Source organism: Chelonoidis abingdonii, chromosome 2 (assembly GCF_003597395.2).
Source record: "Chelonoidis abingdonii isolate Lonesome George chromosome 2, CheloAbing_2.0, whole genome shotgun sequence".
Taxonomy (NCBI): Eukaryota; Metazoa; Chordata; order Testudines; family Testudinidae; genus Chelonoidis; species Chelonoidis abingdonii.
Window position 1 is genome coordinate 215,928,062 of NC_133770.1, and position 17,254 is coordinate 215,945,315.

General features: G+C 38.0%; 1 protein-coding gene across 7 annotated transcripts in view; it reads right to left on the bottom strand.

Annotated features, from left to right (window-relative positions):
- Positions 1-17,254, bottom strand: part of ROCK1 (Rho associated coiled-coil containing protein kinase 1) — a 178,094-nt gene that overhangs the window by 16,168 nt on the left and 144,672 nt on the right. For all 7 annotated transcript variants that reach the window (XM_075062959.1, XM_075062956.1, XM_075062961.1 and 4 more), the window contains 5 exons: positions 16,801-16,889; positions 15,972-16,160; positions 15,063-15,228; positions 9,119-9,189; positions 554-642 (listed from right to left, as the gene is read on the bottom strand). In XM_075062959.1, coding sequence (XP_074919060.1) covers positions 554-642; positions 9,119-9,189; positions 15,063-15,228; positions 15,972-16,160; positions 16,801-16,889 — 604 coding nt within the window. The remainder of the gene's footprint in view (positions 1-553; positions 643-9,118; positions 9,190-15,062; positions 15,229-15,971; positions 16,161-16,800; positions 16,890-17,254) is intronic.

Consider the following 17,254-nt stretch of genomic DNA (forward strand, 5'->3'; position numbering starts at 1 on the left):
ACCGACCTGGCTGGCCACAGAAAGGAGAGAATACTGCCATCATACAAACATGTGATGTAGTGCATGTGTTCCCCTGTCCCTGTGCTCTTCATGGGATGATGTGGCTCTGCACCACCCTGAATACAGCCAATGGCTAATCCTATTCTCATCATATTATCATGTAGTTGATTTGTTTCCCTTGTATTTTATCAAAACAAGACACTGGGACGGAGTAGTTATTTTTTGTCAAGGTCCAAATTTCTTGGTCAAGGTATAGTCAAGATCCATTCAAAAGCATCTGGCAGTCCAGATTTGGCCTGCAGTCCATCTCTATTGACTACTCTTGCACTAGAAATTGTTACTGAAGTCTAAATGTTTAAGATACTAGAAACAAAATACTTCTGTACATCTTGAAGTAGGACAGATAAACATGCATCTTCAAAAGGCCTAAACAACCTTGAGTCTGCTTTCTGTATCTCGATTCTGAGTTTTCAGATTTGTTGGTCACACTGTACAGAAAATGCTTTTCTACTTTTTTTTTTTAAAACTTCAAATTAACAGTAGCATCACTTACTCGATATCTAGTACCATGGATGGATTGGACAGGTCCTTGTCCTTTTCATCATTATAGAACAAAATCTTTTTACTGCTTACCACAACGTACTGAAAGAAAAGGAAAGGGAAAAAGGTTACACACGCAAACTCTCTCACACACACAGCTATGTACCAGGAACTGGAGTTTTTCGAAGATGAACCTCTGCACTACCTCACTATTGGGAGATGTGCTAGTAGTTCAACTGGGCTGGCTGAACCTCTAGAAGCAGTGACCACTGCAAGCTCCAAGGCACTCCCTCCTTGCAAACTTTTTGAAGGTGAGCCAATAGAAAGGAGTAAGATGCTTTCAACTACTTCTGTTACTTCCACATTTAATTCTACAGTCTAGTAGCAACAGGGCTCTGGGGAAGGTAGGAAGTAGCATGAATGTGCAAAGACTCATCTTTGAGAACTCCAGTTACTGGTAAGTATTTTCATGTCTTCTTGGAGTGGGAATCTGCATATTCTCACTACTGGGAGCCTAGTAAGTGGTACTTATCCTCCCCAGAATGGTCAGGTGAGGAGTCCTATTTAAATGGGGACTGTAACATAACTCTCCCAAACTGAGCATCAGCTCTTGATGCCACAGCCACAAAATAGTGTTTTGAGAATGTGCTGACCGATCTTTACACAGTAGCTTTGCAGATCTCAATTACTGGGATATACCTAAGACAAAGCATAGAAGTTGCCTTGGCCTTGGTTGAATAGACCCTGAGCTCCTCTGACAGGGCTCTAGGAAATTTACAGTAAATCTTAATCCAGAGTCTGGTCAACCTGGACATCTGCCAGATTGCTATGACCTGACCCTTGTGATTATCACCATTGGAGAAAACCTAGGTGAATGCTTATATTCTTTTGACATATTTAAGTAACACACTAATGCTCTCTTTGCCTCTAAGAAGAAATTTCATCTGTCCTGGATAAGAGTAAGGCTTTCAGAAGAACACTCACACATTCAACTTCTGATTGAGATGGAAAATTGTTACCAGCTTATGAAGAAATTTTGGAAAGACGCGAAAGTCCACTTTATTCTTATCAAAAACCATAAAGGAAGGATTGTCTATAAGTAAAGTTATGATTTTGACATGGAAATTTTTAGCAAATGTCATGGCAGGAGTGTGGGGAAAAAAAGCATTAAGTCACAGACAGTAGGGTGATTCTACTTCACATTCACCCCGCACTGGAGGCTCCTGTCCCACAGTGCTAGACCCAGATCCAGGCACAATGTTCTGGTGCATGGGGTTGCAGCACAATTCAGGTTCGGTCCATATGCCCCTTCATCTCCATCAGGATGGATGAGCCACACACGAGTGATGCTGCTACCCCATGTGCCAGGCCACAAACTCTTGGGGACCATCTCAAATGTGTTTTTACTACCATTTCCAAGATTCACTGACTTTATTCAAATTGACAATTTGTGTGACCACTGTGACAAAACTGTATCCCTATTTTCAAGAATATGTAGCCCATTAACTCTCCTATTATGGCTATAATGAAAGCTGTTTTAACAGAGAGAAACAGGGAACATTCTTTCATGGGTTTGGAAAGACACTGCATATGTCTTACAAGAAATAAATTGAGATTCTAGGTAGAGACAGGGTCTTTCTCTGGAGAAAAGATGTTTATCTGAATTCTGAGAAACCTCTTCACCAAAAGCAACTGAACAGAGACTTAGCTGATAAAGAGAAATGACTTCCTGATGTTCCTTGACTGAAGAAAGTGACAATCCCAGCACTTGAGGTACAGTAAATATTCCAGAAAAAAAAAGGAAAAGTGCCAAGGATGGAGCTACACTACTTGTCACAGCCCACAAAGGTAATCGAAGGAAAGGGCTGACAGCTTTCTGGAGATCCAGCACCTCACATACTCTGGTTGAACAACAAAGCTTTGAAACAACTGGAGTCAAACATCCAGGCTGCTAGATGGATTACCTTTGAATCCAGATGGAGTGTCTTTGATGGATCTGCCCTCTCTGTTGTGTCAAAAGATCTGGTGTAAATAGTAAAAATAGGTGTGTAACCTGCAGTGTCTGAAGATCCAAATACCACTGGAGTCTGGTCTACACTGGGGCAATGAGAATAACCTTGACCTTGTCCTGCCAGATGTTTTGTAATACTCCTGGTACGTAAACAGAGTGAAAGGCATGGAGGAGACTCATCCCCTCGAATTTACTAGAAAAACCATTCATAATGGACCAAGGGTCCATACCTGTGCTGGAGCAGAACCTCTGACATCTGGTGGCAAACAAATCTATTTCTGGATGCCTCTACTGAAGGGATATTCATTGCATCACTGACTTCTCTGGAGTCCTACTGATTTCAGCTATGTTAATCTGCAAGGGTACTGTCCTTCCCTGCCAGATGGAGAGCCACATTCCCAGAGGGTCACTGTCTCCCTGCAAAGTTTTCAGGAGTGGATCTTTTCTTGCTCGTTAACATAGCACATTGCCATGAAATTGTCAGTGGCTACTGTACTACATGTCCTTGAATCCAAAGAAGAAACTACTTGAGAGTTCAGTAAGTCACCCACAGCTCCAGAGTCCTTCCCAGATTCCAGTAGCCATGGATTCTGAAGCACTGGCAGCGAGTGCCCAAAGAGTGACAGTATCTGAAACATTCCCTACTGATGGAGCTAAAGGGTGAATGAATTGTTCGTTGTCTCTGATTCCACTAATGGAATACGAAGCATATCTTTGCGTTATGTCAGCAACAGGAACTTGTCTAGCATGTGGGATATTGTGTCTTGCCAACCAATGTTAGAAAGGTGTCTCATTCTCAGTCATGCAAATAGAGATTGGTAAATTGCTGAGACCATTAAGCCCATTAGCACAAGGAAGATTATTACTGACTGGGACGAGTTATCGTTCAAGTACTCTATATCATGTAGACCTTGAGGTACCTGTTGTAGGGAACATAGGCCACACTGGGACTTAGATCTGAGTAACTTTAGTTGGCCAAATGTTAAATGAAAGGTAGCATTACTAAGAAATGCTCAAAGCAGCTTTCTGGCTTCTAGACAAAGTTGTTAGGGTAAGGTCATCCATTTCCCTAAATTCTGCACCTACTTCCCCAGTATCGTAATTAACTTACTGTCATGAAGATGTAAGGGAAAGAATGGGTATGTGAATGCTGACAAGTCCTAAATTATAACAATTAAGACATTTATGTCTTGGGCATAAGTGGAAGTTTGCCTACCAGCTCCTTACCACATGGTACCTTCTTGCTTCCTGCTTTTGAGATGCAGCTATTTGCTATCATCAACTAATTGGTGCAAGACACATCCACACTAACCTGAAATCTTCACCGTGATTTCAAGATCAAGATACCAGGCCACTGGCTCACATCAAATTATGGCTACCAGGCTATAACACCTAATTGGCCTTAGAAGATATTCGGCTATCCCCTGAGCTGGCGTAAAGGGACACTGATCCTTAGAACAGATCCAAGCAGATCCAAGGGGTTGGGGGTTCTCTCTCACAACAACCACCACATCCAAAGTTGCATCCTGCTCTTTTCCCGGGACTGACCATCCAAGGAAGAGGTGAAAGACTGACCGTCAGCTAAGCCAAACCTAACGTCTACAACTGAGAGATAAAAGAGATCAAGTTTCCCTGCCTATATGTAATAAGGTCTGCCTTAATATTTAATGTCTCCCCTAACATTGATAAAAATACTGGCAAATATTAGCTTAGATCCGAATTAAGACCAATCCTGTGAGCTAAAAACTTTGAGAAGATGGTGTGACAATCTTTCTGTACAGCAATTTGAGGATGGTGGAATCATTCTAACACTCTAGTATGAGTGACTGAATGTTGCGTGTCTCCCCCACACTCTCTGTGTCATTAACTGTTCCCCAAAGGAGTCACTACACCCCTAAGTCTGTTATCTAAATAATAAGATCTCTAAGTTAAACCAGTGTCATTTTATAACTGCTATATGCATGGGATTCTAGAAACCATTTTATATCTGTGTAAGATTGCCAGAAAGAAGGAGACATTGCTATTTATTGTAGTAACTGGTGAGCCAGATAACTGAACTATTGATGTATTGATTATATTTCAATTACAACATAACTGTGACTAGTGCATTTTATTACCGTAAATTAGGTCAGGAAAACAAAGTTAAATTAGTTCATGACATTTTGTCTAATCACATATTTGTTTTTATAACTACTTGCTTAATATTTTAATACATTTATAAAAGATAGACTGGTTTCTCTCTCAAAACTTCAATGCAGACAAAATAGCCTATGTAAAAGAAAAAAATGAAATAATTAACAATTCCTGAGGTCATCCTATATTTATTTTAATTACTTAAAATAACACCCTATTATTCCTGCACTGTCTTTGGAGAGAAAATGCCTTTCTGTACACCAAATCTAGGACTGAAGTCATTAGAAGTAATTCATTGAGCAGAAGAAGTGAAAGACTTCTTCTAGTTGACAAGGTAACCAACTCCTGAAGTAGTTTGTATAGTTTCTATGGATTTGTCTACACAGCAAAGAAAAACCTGCAGCTGACCTGTGCCTACCTTGCAGGGTCCAAGAGACTGGGCTCTAGCCTGAGTCCAGACATCTACACATCAGTGAAACAGCTCTGCAGCCCGAGTCCCTTGAGCCCAAGTCGGCTGGCATATTCCAGCTATGCGTCTAGTTGCTGTGTAGACATACCCTATGAGAACTCCTGGAGGCGGCACCCTGAGCAGCCAGTCATTGAGACAAAGGGAGAAGGTGAATGATCATCTCTACAGGTCAGATGCCACAGCAGACACACACTTAATGAAGAATCAAGGAGCTATAGGGAGGCCAAAAGGGAGGGCCCGTATTGGTAGTGGTCTTGTCTGACAGCAAAGTGCAGACACTTCCCATGAGAAGGCTTCATACTAATGTGAAAATAGGTGCCTTAGACAGAGAGACTAAACCAATCTTGAAAGGATAGAGACGAGATAATGGAAGTCAAGGTAAAGGTACTATATCTGAATTTTCACATGAAAGAATTCAACTTCTTGAGATCCAGAATAGGTCAAAGACCTCAGTCTTCCTTTGGGATCAGGAAATATCTGGAGTAAAACCCTTTCCCTTTGGACTCTACCAGAACACATCACACTGAATTTCAGGAAGGCCACACTGCCAGGTCAACAGGAGACTGTGTAAAGGATCTTTGAAGAAGGATGAGGATGGGGCTTGGAGAGGTAGCATGGAATGAAACTGGTTTGCATAATTGGATTGCATGACTTCCAAAATCCAAATATCCATGGTGATTTTGCAGTTTGTTATGTGAAAAAGTGCTAAGTGGTCTTCAAATGGGGAAGGGAACCAGAAAACATGGTTAAGATTGGTTCTAGGCTTTTGGGCACCCCATCAAATTTGAGGTCTCAGGGATGATAATGGAGAAAAGTAAATGGCAGAACACCTTTTTGTCACTTTAAAGCTATAATTTTCTTCTGCTTCTCTTGTTAAGGGTCCTACTGATACGATATCTCTTCAGATGAATAGATAATTTTGCCTCCCTTTGAATAGGACAATCTTCAGCTGGGCTCAAACTCTGAGGATAAATCAGACTCTCTCAGCCACTTGTACTGTTTGTACTAGCCATTGGGACTTCCTTGGAAGCAGCATCTGACAAAAGTCTGGGTGAAGACAGTCATCTTGTCCCACAAGAAGTATTGGTAGCAGGACATGACAGATTAGTAGATTGCCGCTGACTGCTTAATGTGGCCAATGAAAGACCTTTCCAAACAATACTGTCTAGCTTCTTGCCCTCTTTGTCTGATGGGGTGAATGAACTCGGCTACCCATAGGTCGTTCCATAACTGTGGACACAAAGAGAATTTGGAGTGAGGTGGGTACTGGAGAACATGAAACATTCAAAAGTTATATCAGCCTTTTCAGAAACAGGCCCAGATGCTGGATTAATCCAAATACCCATGTCTGTTTGCAATTAACCATCCAACATGGAAAAGGTCACTTTTGCCCTTTCGCCAGATGTGCGATTTTCTGAAATGCCACTGCAGATGTGTTCAGAGTGATAGCCATTCTCACCACCAACTCCTGAAACTGACAAAAGTTCTCTGGAGAAGATGTGAAAGAGGCTCCAACATTCTTGTATAGGGAGGTTGAAGAAGTCTGAGCACTGGGATCCAAAGCTGGATTCATAGCGGTGATATCTATGGCTGCATCCAGCTCATATTAAGACAGCTATTTGTGATCCACATGAGAGACTGATCTAGTGGGTCCAGAAGCGGCAATGGGTACAAAGCTTTCAGCACTGATGCCCAGGAAGAGCTTTTTTAACAATGCCCCAACAAGAAGGATCCTTGTAAAATACTAGAAAATCATTACCTCCCCTGTCTCACCCCATATACAGATAGGTTGGAGGCTAGGGGAAGGGGGACATCATCACAGGACCCATTATTCATACTGGTACCTTGAAAACATGCCAGTATCCTCAATAAAAATCCAACCAGGAGGGGACTGGGGAACCTGATCAGCATAATCCTCTATCCTGATGGACCCAAGATATTGTTTCATGCTCCAGTCCAAGCCCTACATCTCCTGGATACTTTTGATGTTTCCCAAGGTGGGTGAAAGAGGAGAGCAGTCGACACAGAGATAAAGATCAGAGGGTGGAGTCAAAGGCAGATCCAAGAGTGCTTCCTTGGGGAAAGTTGCCCCCAGAGGTCATTTCCTGAATAGCAGTCTGGCTAGACCTTTTTGCTCCTGGAGAAGGAAGGACTAGTAGCTGAAGGCCTCTGGGAGACCTGTAAAGAACACAGAGTTCCAGAAATCTTGAGCATGCACAATTTAGTTGTCACAACCGCTTGAATAAGGATCACCTTGAGCCAGTTCTAGTGCTCCTTCTTCGCCAATAGGGTGAAGAGCTTGCAGACGGAGCATCTAGTGGGCTCATGACCTTCCCTCAAGCAAGCCAGACACCAAGTATGGAACTCTGAAACCAGCTGGGCAAGAAATACATCTCTTAAGCCCCATTCCTTTTATGATAGGATCCATCATTACATATCTGCAAATTTATGGCAGGCACAAAGAGTCATATAGGGTTTGAGAATTACCTAACATTTCTAACACAACACACTAAAAACTACTAACTCACGGCATTAAGAAATTAAATTTCTGTAATGCTGTTTAAATACCCAGCCAAGGTTTCTGTTCTGCACACTATCGTGGCTGGAAGGAAATAATCCGGTTCAAACACCTCACACGCCCCATTATAGACTTCACTCCAGACTGTTTGGTGCTGGGGGATGCAAAGGATGCACAAACTGCTCCAAGGGGTTTCCACTGGTCCAGTTGCACTACCATAACATTTCCCAATAGTGGAAAACATATAGACATTCACTCAAACAAGAAATGGGATTTTTGTGCACAGGACCTAGGACAGTTTCATGGAAGAAACCCCCTCCAGCTTGACAACTGAATATAGAATAGTCCCTGCATTAGTCTTAACTAGACTTGGCAGAATTAGATCTTTTTTAAAATTATTTTGACAGATAATTTTTAAATTCTTAAAAATAAATTGATATCTTTATTTTTTTTTATCAATTTAAATTTTTGTTGCAGGAAATTATGGGAAGGTCAGACAATGTGGGGAGGAGTCAGACAATTATTTAATGACAGTAGACATTGAGACTGAAAAAGTTAAAGCATGATAACTGTTAAAACACAAACTGTAAACATCACATGTCAAAATATATGAAGTAAACATCCTTAAATCAAACTTGAAAGTTCTCAGTCAGAATTTTTTGCCTAAGTATACACTTCTGTTATTATCGATGGAAATATTTTCTCATGTTTGTGTGTGCACAGTGAAATCCATATTTATTGATATTTACCAATAAAAATATAATCCTTCCAAACTCCTTTAAATAAAAAGTTTAGGTCTGGGTATCTGCATAATTTTGGATCTACTTGCCACTCTCCTAACCTTCTTTAATACTGCTATGGAGAGATGCAATGAGCAGTTAGACACTAATCCAAAGCCTACTTAAGTAAATGGAAATTTTCTAAGGGTATTAGATTAGGCCCTTATTACACAATGGGTATGGACCCCCTTTACAGCTACTTTCACCTGTAAAGTGTCTTCTGTGAACTCAGAAAGGAGATGGGGAGGAATATTTAGTCCTTAATTTGTTTTATTGCCAATTATATAATCATACTTAGACCAAATATGACAGTTATTCCTCTGCAGAAAGCATTGTAAAACATCTTCACATTGCTGGCAATGCTTAGTTGCCATGAAAAAAATCCTAATATTGCAGTTTGAAAAAAAAACAAAAAAAAACAAAAAAAAAACAACCACCAGAAAATCCACAAACCAGACTTAGTCCTACTTGAAAAATCTTTTACTGCATAATTCTAGACATCAGATGGAACCCTGAATTTTGAGGTTGTCTGTGGTCTTCCTGCAATAATGTAATACGTATATACTAAATTACTCAATTTTTTTGCACAGTTAATATTAATATTGACATATGCTTAAAGAACTCTATTCGGGAATGGCAGGGTGGGGATGAGGGGAATCCTTCCATACCTGCTTTTTCCAGCCATGTCGTTTTATATTTCCTTTGTTTGGTATTGAAAGCCAACCCTCAATTCTTGACTCTGTTTTAAAACACATGGAAATTAAACAGTCTTAATATATTATAACAGAACAAAATAATATAACAAAGCACACTTGACTTCATGCGGCAATAGGCAATTACCCAATAGATCAGCAAAGCAGGAATTAAAAGAATAGCTAAACAAAACAAGGATATAAGCATTTATATGTCATGCTTCATCACAAACTAACATTTTACGTCCACACAGCTATTGCAGAAAAAATATCAAGCTGTTTTCCATAAGGCTAATATCTAACACTGTATTTAAAAAAAGTCAGACATGATGCTTTGGTTTGAAAAATGTGCTGCAACTTAAATGGAAGATAATTAAAAGATTCTCAATGTAAATATCGTTTAACTTTCAGAGTGGCTATATGAAAATATTTAGCAGAAAGATGCTGCAAGTGAAACAAACCAGAGCCACAATTTACAAACAGAGAAAGCGCACAAGAAAACAAGCAAAGGTACGCAAGTGTTCCATTACTCACAGAAGATAAGAATAGAAGATAAATAAATAAGGAATGCAGGAAGAATCAACTAGACACAAAGAATAAGAGACAAGCATTTTATTTGTTTTTCAAAAGGACAATTTTCTGACGAGTATTTTGATAATGTATTTTCCCAAAATATAGTTACCGAAAGAACAAATCATCATTTTGAACAGTGATAAAAGAACTGAGGTTTCCCACACTGGCACTTAACATTTTGACGACACATTTTGGCTATCACTATAGAAAACTAGCTATCTGATGTTCTAAATTTATTTTTATTGTTTGGGATGGATTTTAAAAAATATGTATGAAACTGATAGTAGTGAAACATTGTCTTGCTTTAAAATGAGTTAAAATGATGGATATTCAACATGGAATATCTATTTTATAATTACTTAAGCATAGTTTTATAAAAGGAAAACAAGTAGTATAAAAAGTAGTTTTTAAAAAAGTTATCTGAGAACAGTAACATCTATGTATAAATTAATCATTCAGCCATACCAATGAATCTGATTAAAATAAGGCTAACAGCATTTCAATATCCCAAGAACATCAGCTAAACAAATTAGTTACAACTTTCTATCTGTATATTTCTCCAACAAACACTACCACTGTAGGGATAATGCTGGAAAGCAGTCAGTGAGATTTAGCCACTGCTGTGAAAATACACCCACATATTTTTCCAAACAAGGTTCACATATTTTGTTGACTAAAATTAGGAAGAGTTTTGCCACCCTAATCTTACAAAAAGAAAAATTATTTTGCATGCTTTATTCTAGTGAAATGGTAACATTTCTTGCATTAATGCCTACATTAAATACAATATTATGTAATCACTTAAAACTGGGTTAAGTATCAGTCATTGGAATTCTCTTTGATTCTCTTCTCCACACTCTACAAATGTTCTCCAAACCACTTGGAAGAATGCAGAGTCATTAAATCTTGAAATTCAGATAGGCACAAGTGCATGCCAGCATTACTCTTTTGCAATCAGAAATTTATTTGCATGTAAAAGCCAAGGAAATTCCCAAATCTCTGTTTCTCACATCTTTAAATATATACACATATATTTTAAAAATCCTCCAAAAAAACTTGTTTGTTCTCTGACTCAACATTCAATAACTTCCTAGCAGAGAATATATCTCTACAGCAATCACACTTAAGAAGTTTCTTCTGTTTTGAAATATATTGTTCCTGTGGTATTCCCAATTAAGCAAGAATGAGTATCACTAAAATTGGTGTAATTTCTGAAAATGTAAAAAAAGTTAGAGGTTCAATCCTCAGCTGCAAAACAGAGTAATAGCTGTCATGAAGATGAATTATAGTGACTGAAGTAGTTCAAAGAAAGGACAAGTAAAGGCTCTTTAAAGGGAATTTGAAAAGTCTGAAAGACCTGCTATTTCCAACTGATTTGAAGAAGAGTGACACTGAGGTTGTGCCCAATAAGGATACTGATTGTGAGCAAATTACAAAGGCTTCTGTTTCAGCATGTGGCCTGAGTTCCTTGCCAAAGTAACCAGAGAAAGACTGGGATATTTACAATCTTGCTCTGAATTGGTTGATGTTCTTTTCTGTGCACCCTCTGACAGATCTGTTCCAGTGTGCAAAATACATTTGTATAGGGAATGGTTTTCAAGCTACAAAGAAGTGCCTTGCAATGAAGATATGTGTTCCTCAATGTCTGGCTTTTCTAGAAGGCTCAAGATTCCTATCTAATGGGCTCTTGCAGGAGTATGCATTTTCTCTCAGAGACAGTGATGGGGTCACATGGGTTTCTTTAGACTTTCATTTATAGTCCTGTTTTAATTTGATTTAACTGATTGCCAGTTAACTTAACCAACACAATTGTTAATGCAGGTCTAGTCACTTCACAAACATTTGATCCAGGACAGAAATATCTGGTGTTATCCTGAAGTAGCAATTCAGAAAATATGCGATGTCTGGGCCAATGTGGAATAGTCATCTCATAGTTCTGCTGAGACAGTCTGCCTTCATATTAAGGACACCCTACAGGTGCCTGGCGCTGAATGATAGAACATGTTTCTGCCAATCTGAACAGAAACAAGCCTGCCTGGTGCAACCATGTCCCTTTAATCCTTCCTTGTCAAATGAGGTAGGACATTGTGGTCAATTTTTTTATTTTTTATTTTTAAACACAAGGGTAAGATGTTCCTGTTGAAAGACTAACTGAGGGAACAAGTGCAAGGCAGACTGTCCTCAATTTCAGAAAGTATATGTTGCTTTGCCTTTCTTCCAAGGACCACTGTCCCTAAGCTAACAAGTGCTTCCATCTTTTTATGTGAATACTGCTCTAGACAAACCTGCAGCAGAAAGCCCTTCAAGAATCTGTCTTGATTTGTTGGTTAAAATGAGTATGCTAACCAGCTGAGGTATTATCACTTTAAATTCCAGTGTATTTTGTACTCTCATGGGGTATTTTGCTGGGATACATCCTCTCAGTGCTTCATGATCCAGCAACCCTGGGATAGGCACACCAATATGCAAAACCATCAATCCAAGGATATTTAGAAGTATTCAGATTGTGGTTTGTCTGCAGTTTCAGATTTTAGAAATTACAGTTAAATACGTTCAGTTTTTCTTGGGAGAGGTATATAATGTCATTAGCTGAGTCTATCACTACTCCCCAGGCAGGAATTTCTGGATTATATTCTAGGACAGTGTTTGGTCACTCTTTTGTTGGTTTATCACAAATACATGTTCATAGAGAGAGTTAGAACAGTTATCTACACAACCCTTTATGTCCTGAATAAATTGACATCTCATATAAATGCAACATCCAGGAACAAAGTGGATCCCTGGGTAGTGAAGTGTGGCAACAATGGTCACTAGCACTTCTATAAAGACTCGGGGGTGGCTGAAAGGCTGAATGGCAGTGCTCTTTACTGGTAGGCTACTGAAGCCAGTGTAAACTTCAGAAACATTTGATGGGTGGACCTGACTAGAATATGCAGAAAGGCCTCTGTCAAGTCAACACTACAGAAGTTAAAAGGTATTCCTGGTTGCATACTGCTAAGGCTGAAGGCAGGATTTCCCCTTTTTAGGGGCATTTGTTGAGTGCTTTACATAAAAACATAAGAATGCCATATTGGGTCAGACCAATTATCCATCTAGCCCAGTATCCTATCTTCTGATATCAGATGCTTTAAAGGAAATGAATGGAACAGGGCAATTATCGAGTTGTCCAGTCCCAGTATCTGGCAGTCTGAAGCTAGGAACGTGGGGTTGCATCACTGACAATCTTGGCTAATAGCCATTGATGGACCCACAATCCACAAATTTACCTAATTCTTTTTTTTTAACCCAGTTGTAGTTTTAACTTTCACAATCTCTCCAGGTTTTGTGGTTCAGTACTGCCACAATTTTATCTTCGTGATTTTATCAACATAAATAAGATCAAGTTAAAGCCCTTCAGAACCTTTCTTGTGGGGAATCTGGTGGGGAACCTCCCTGGTTTGGAGTAGATGAAACACAAGTGTGTACATGGTTAGAGCTAATTATTGAGTACTTTTGGTAGTTTAGGACTGGATATAATTAGAACTAGATAGTTCAATATTGCCCTTCCTAGGCAACTTAAGACTTCTAATATGTTGACCAATTTCAGAAAAATGTTATGATTTCAAATAAGAGCTCAGAAATTAGGCAGGCAGGTTCAATGGAGATTATTTTCATATAGGAAATACTGTTGAACATAGGACTCCATGCCAGTTAGTAACATGAGGAAAGCTGCCAGCTGAAGGTCTCCGATCCCTTTTCAATACCTTAGTAAATAGAATGCATTAAGAAGTGCCATGAAGGAATAAAGCTACCTGAAAAAGACCTGGATATTACTGACAGTTTTGAAATAACAGGAGAGTTCCTAGAATCTGACACATGGGGAGACGTATTTCTACATGGATAGGATGACTGTAGGAGTCACCACCAAGAGATTTGAGAGGGGTTTAACATCAAATATACCAATATCCGGAGGATGTTCCTGGAACAAATACAGCAGACATACAGCCTTTACGTTTTAAAATGTCTGACTATTTTACAGTCTGATTTGTGCTAGAAACCAGAAGACTTATTACGCAGTGCAGCAGTTGTGAAGGTTTTGACACACCATTAACTGACTAAAAACACATTTTAGAAAAGGTATATAATTTAAAATCAACATTAAAATAAAATAAAAAATATTAACTAAGGGAAAACATGACACCAATGCAAAGGGGAGGGAGGCCACTCTCTAGAAGCATTCACTAATGATTGTTACATACCTGAAATTCAAGATTTCAACCATTTAAAGATGTTTGGAAAAACTGCAGTGTGAAGATCTAGGCAGCGGAAAGTGCATCAATATGAAAAGAGACATGCCTAAAATGTTTCTTTTACATTACTCATCCATTGAGGTTGTATGGTCATGTGTAAACCAAAATCCCTTGTCTAAAATGCTCTTGATGACATAGGTCCTAGCCTTATGTACAGATATTTAGATTTATTTTGCTGCTGTGTACTCAGATTTTAAAGTCACATGACAAGCATATTTATTACTAATTTCACAAGGAAAATTATATCACTGTATATAGAAAATAACTTTACCTTATGGGCATTTTGCAGCACAGCATATTATTTTTGAATGTTGTTCTGTAGCAAAAATAAATCTAGTGTGCTGGCATAACAGAGATTGGGTTATACTCTTGCAGCACCACAAAAAGTAAACAGTATCTGCATCAGCAGTTCTCAAACTACAGTCCATAAACTATATGCTCATGGTCTGCAAAGAGATGGTTAGTAACATGATGCTCTCTCTCTGTTTTCATCTACTGAACAACAACATATAACTAAAAATGCATTAAATATTTTCCTAACATTAACCTTCCAGGGAGGCAATTTTTGTCACTGCCACAACGATGCTATGTGAACTATACGGGAGGTGGTCCATAAGGCAATTTTGCATTACAATACGGTCTACACTATAAAAAGATTTGAGATTCCTCATTTACAACACATATCACATCCATTATATTCACACAGTGCAGCAACAATAATGACAGCTGTAAAGATGGTCTCTTCCACTGAATGGAAGTGATGGCTCTAACCTGGAAAGATTGATTTCAGATGAAATGAAGAAAGTCCTCTAGACAAAGCTAGCCAAGATATGAAATCCCTACCTGGCCTCCAACATAAAAAGCTAACACTATTATCCTGCATTTAGGACTTCAACAAAAGAAAAAAGCAATTTTATTTTAAAAAACAATAGTTAAAATAAAGGAGGGGGATGCAAAAAAAGGTAAGGGCGAAGCCATTTTAAAAGGTAATGGCCAACAATGTCTAAGACTAAGTGTATATATAAAAGACAAGTTGTCCAAATGCATAATTCTCTTACCTGTAAGGTTTCCATCAGTTTCATCTGGCTGGAGGCTGGCAACACTGGTAGAGTCCATTCCTTGCTGAAGGTCCAAAAGTTTACTACGCAATTGTTCTATATCACTCTCTCTACTATCCAGCTGCATCTGAAGCTCATTCCTATATGTTGACTCTTCTGCTAGTTGCTGTATTTACATATCCACAGTAAGCATATGATCCAAAAACAACATGGAAACAAAATAAGGTATTGAAAAAATGAAGAATGAATGATGATAGATTACAAGCTTTCAGTAAATCTATTGATTAATTTGGTAACATTACTATTCATTTGGAATCTTTTAATATTGTATTACAATAATAGAATTATCTGAATTGATTTGGGCTTCTGTTTGAAATTATAATATGCTAATTAAGCAATCAGCCCAGTTATCAAGGATTTGTGGGAATACATTAAACTAGGAAATAGTCTGATTAATTTCATTAATCAATGTTTTTCTTAAAAAGAATATCACCAAATATTAAATCAAGCCATTTAAAGACTAAATTAGAGCAATAATAATTTCTTTAATTTGTAATAAAGCAAGCTGAAGACCACATACGGGGAATTTTATACTAGAAAATACCAAATGATATCTGTAAACTATTGCCAATTATTTTGCGAAACATAAACTATATTATTTATATCATTTTTTTCCACTGTTCAGTCAGTCAAATGCATGGCATCAGATTTGTTCTTTGGCAACTGTCACAATGAAATAGGTCTATAAAGTAAATTCTGCTGTATTAGAAAACGTAATCAGTGTTTGGACAGGAAAAAATGTGCCTATATATCCGGTTCATATCTGTTACTTTTAAGGAAGATAATGTCTGCACTATCTTTCCCTTTGGACTGGATTACAGACTACCACGAAAAAGGAAAAGGTTTTACCGCTTGCATTTCATTAAGCTCCTTCTGGTATTTCACTACCATCTGATTGTATTTCTCTTTTTCTTGATTAAGCTCCAGTTGTAGCTTTCGGTTTTCTTTTTCTTTTTTCCTCAAATCTTGTACATTAGCTTTCTTTCTGTCTATTTTAAAATCTTTCCGATTCATTATCTCAGCCAATTTGTTCACAGCCTGTACAAAAAAAGCACATGAATTACGAGAGATGCTATATACACAAGTTTTTGTAAAGAACACAGACGTTTCTCTTGGGTTACAGAAGTCCACGTTATATTTCAGCATGACATCATATTTAAGACATGCATATAGAACTCTCTGCCTTTCTATCCCCTTGTTACTGCAGCTGTCAAACTGACTGCTAAAATACATACATTTCAGTACAAAAAAGTAGAAATAAGAAGTAAAATGTAACATTTCCAATTTTGGAATAGATTTTTTTAAAAAATGAGCAGAGAACATGTTTAAAAAAGGGTAGATTTCCCAGAACATAATTAATTATAGAAGTGAATGCACTGGCTACAAAAAAGCTCCTATTAATATGTTGTCGTCTGTGGGTCTGATCCTACAAACCCTTACTGTCTTGAACATTCCTTAATCAAGTGAAAAGTTTACAGGATCAGAACCTATGCTTTTAGCTATATATTACACTAATACAAAGTTAAGATTTATAGATCATCACTAATACAAATTTCATTTAGCTACAGTACTGAGAAGTAATCACACAAAGAGTAATTCATTAAAATTTGACAGCTATTTTTCTGGTTTGTCATAATGAAGTCAACATGCTCATATTAAAATGTCTAAAAATTAATACCTGTGTTTTAAGAGTTCTTTCAGTCTGAAGATTCTTCTCATAATGCATTCTAATATTGTTGATTTCCTCTTCTTTCTTCAATTTAAATTCTGTTAAAAAATACCATTAAACTTTCTAAGATCTACATTTTATGGCAAGAAATTTTTCAAGGTCATTCATTTCTCCATAGTATGTGGGTTTTTTCCATCTTACTGTTCTTTGACTTTGCATACAAACAACAGACATTTTGTAACCATAAAAACCATTTATTTAATGATACTGGAATATCATAAATATCTCACCACACAATATTTTACACAGACAGATAGTGCAAGGGTAAAAAGCTATATATCTATATCACTAGCAATCATAGAATCAAAAGGTTGGAAGGGACCTCATGAGGTCATCTAGTCCAACCCCCTGCTAAAGGCAGGACCACTTTCCCTAAATAATCCCAGCCAGGGTGCGGTCTAGC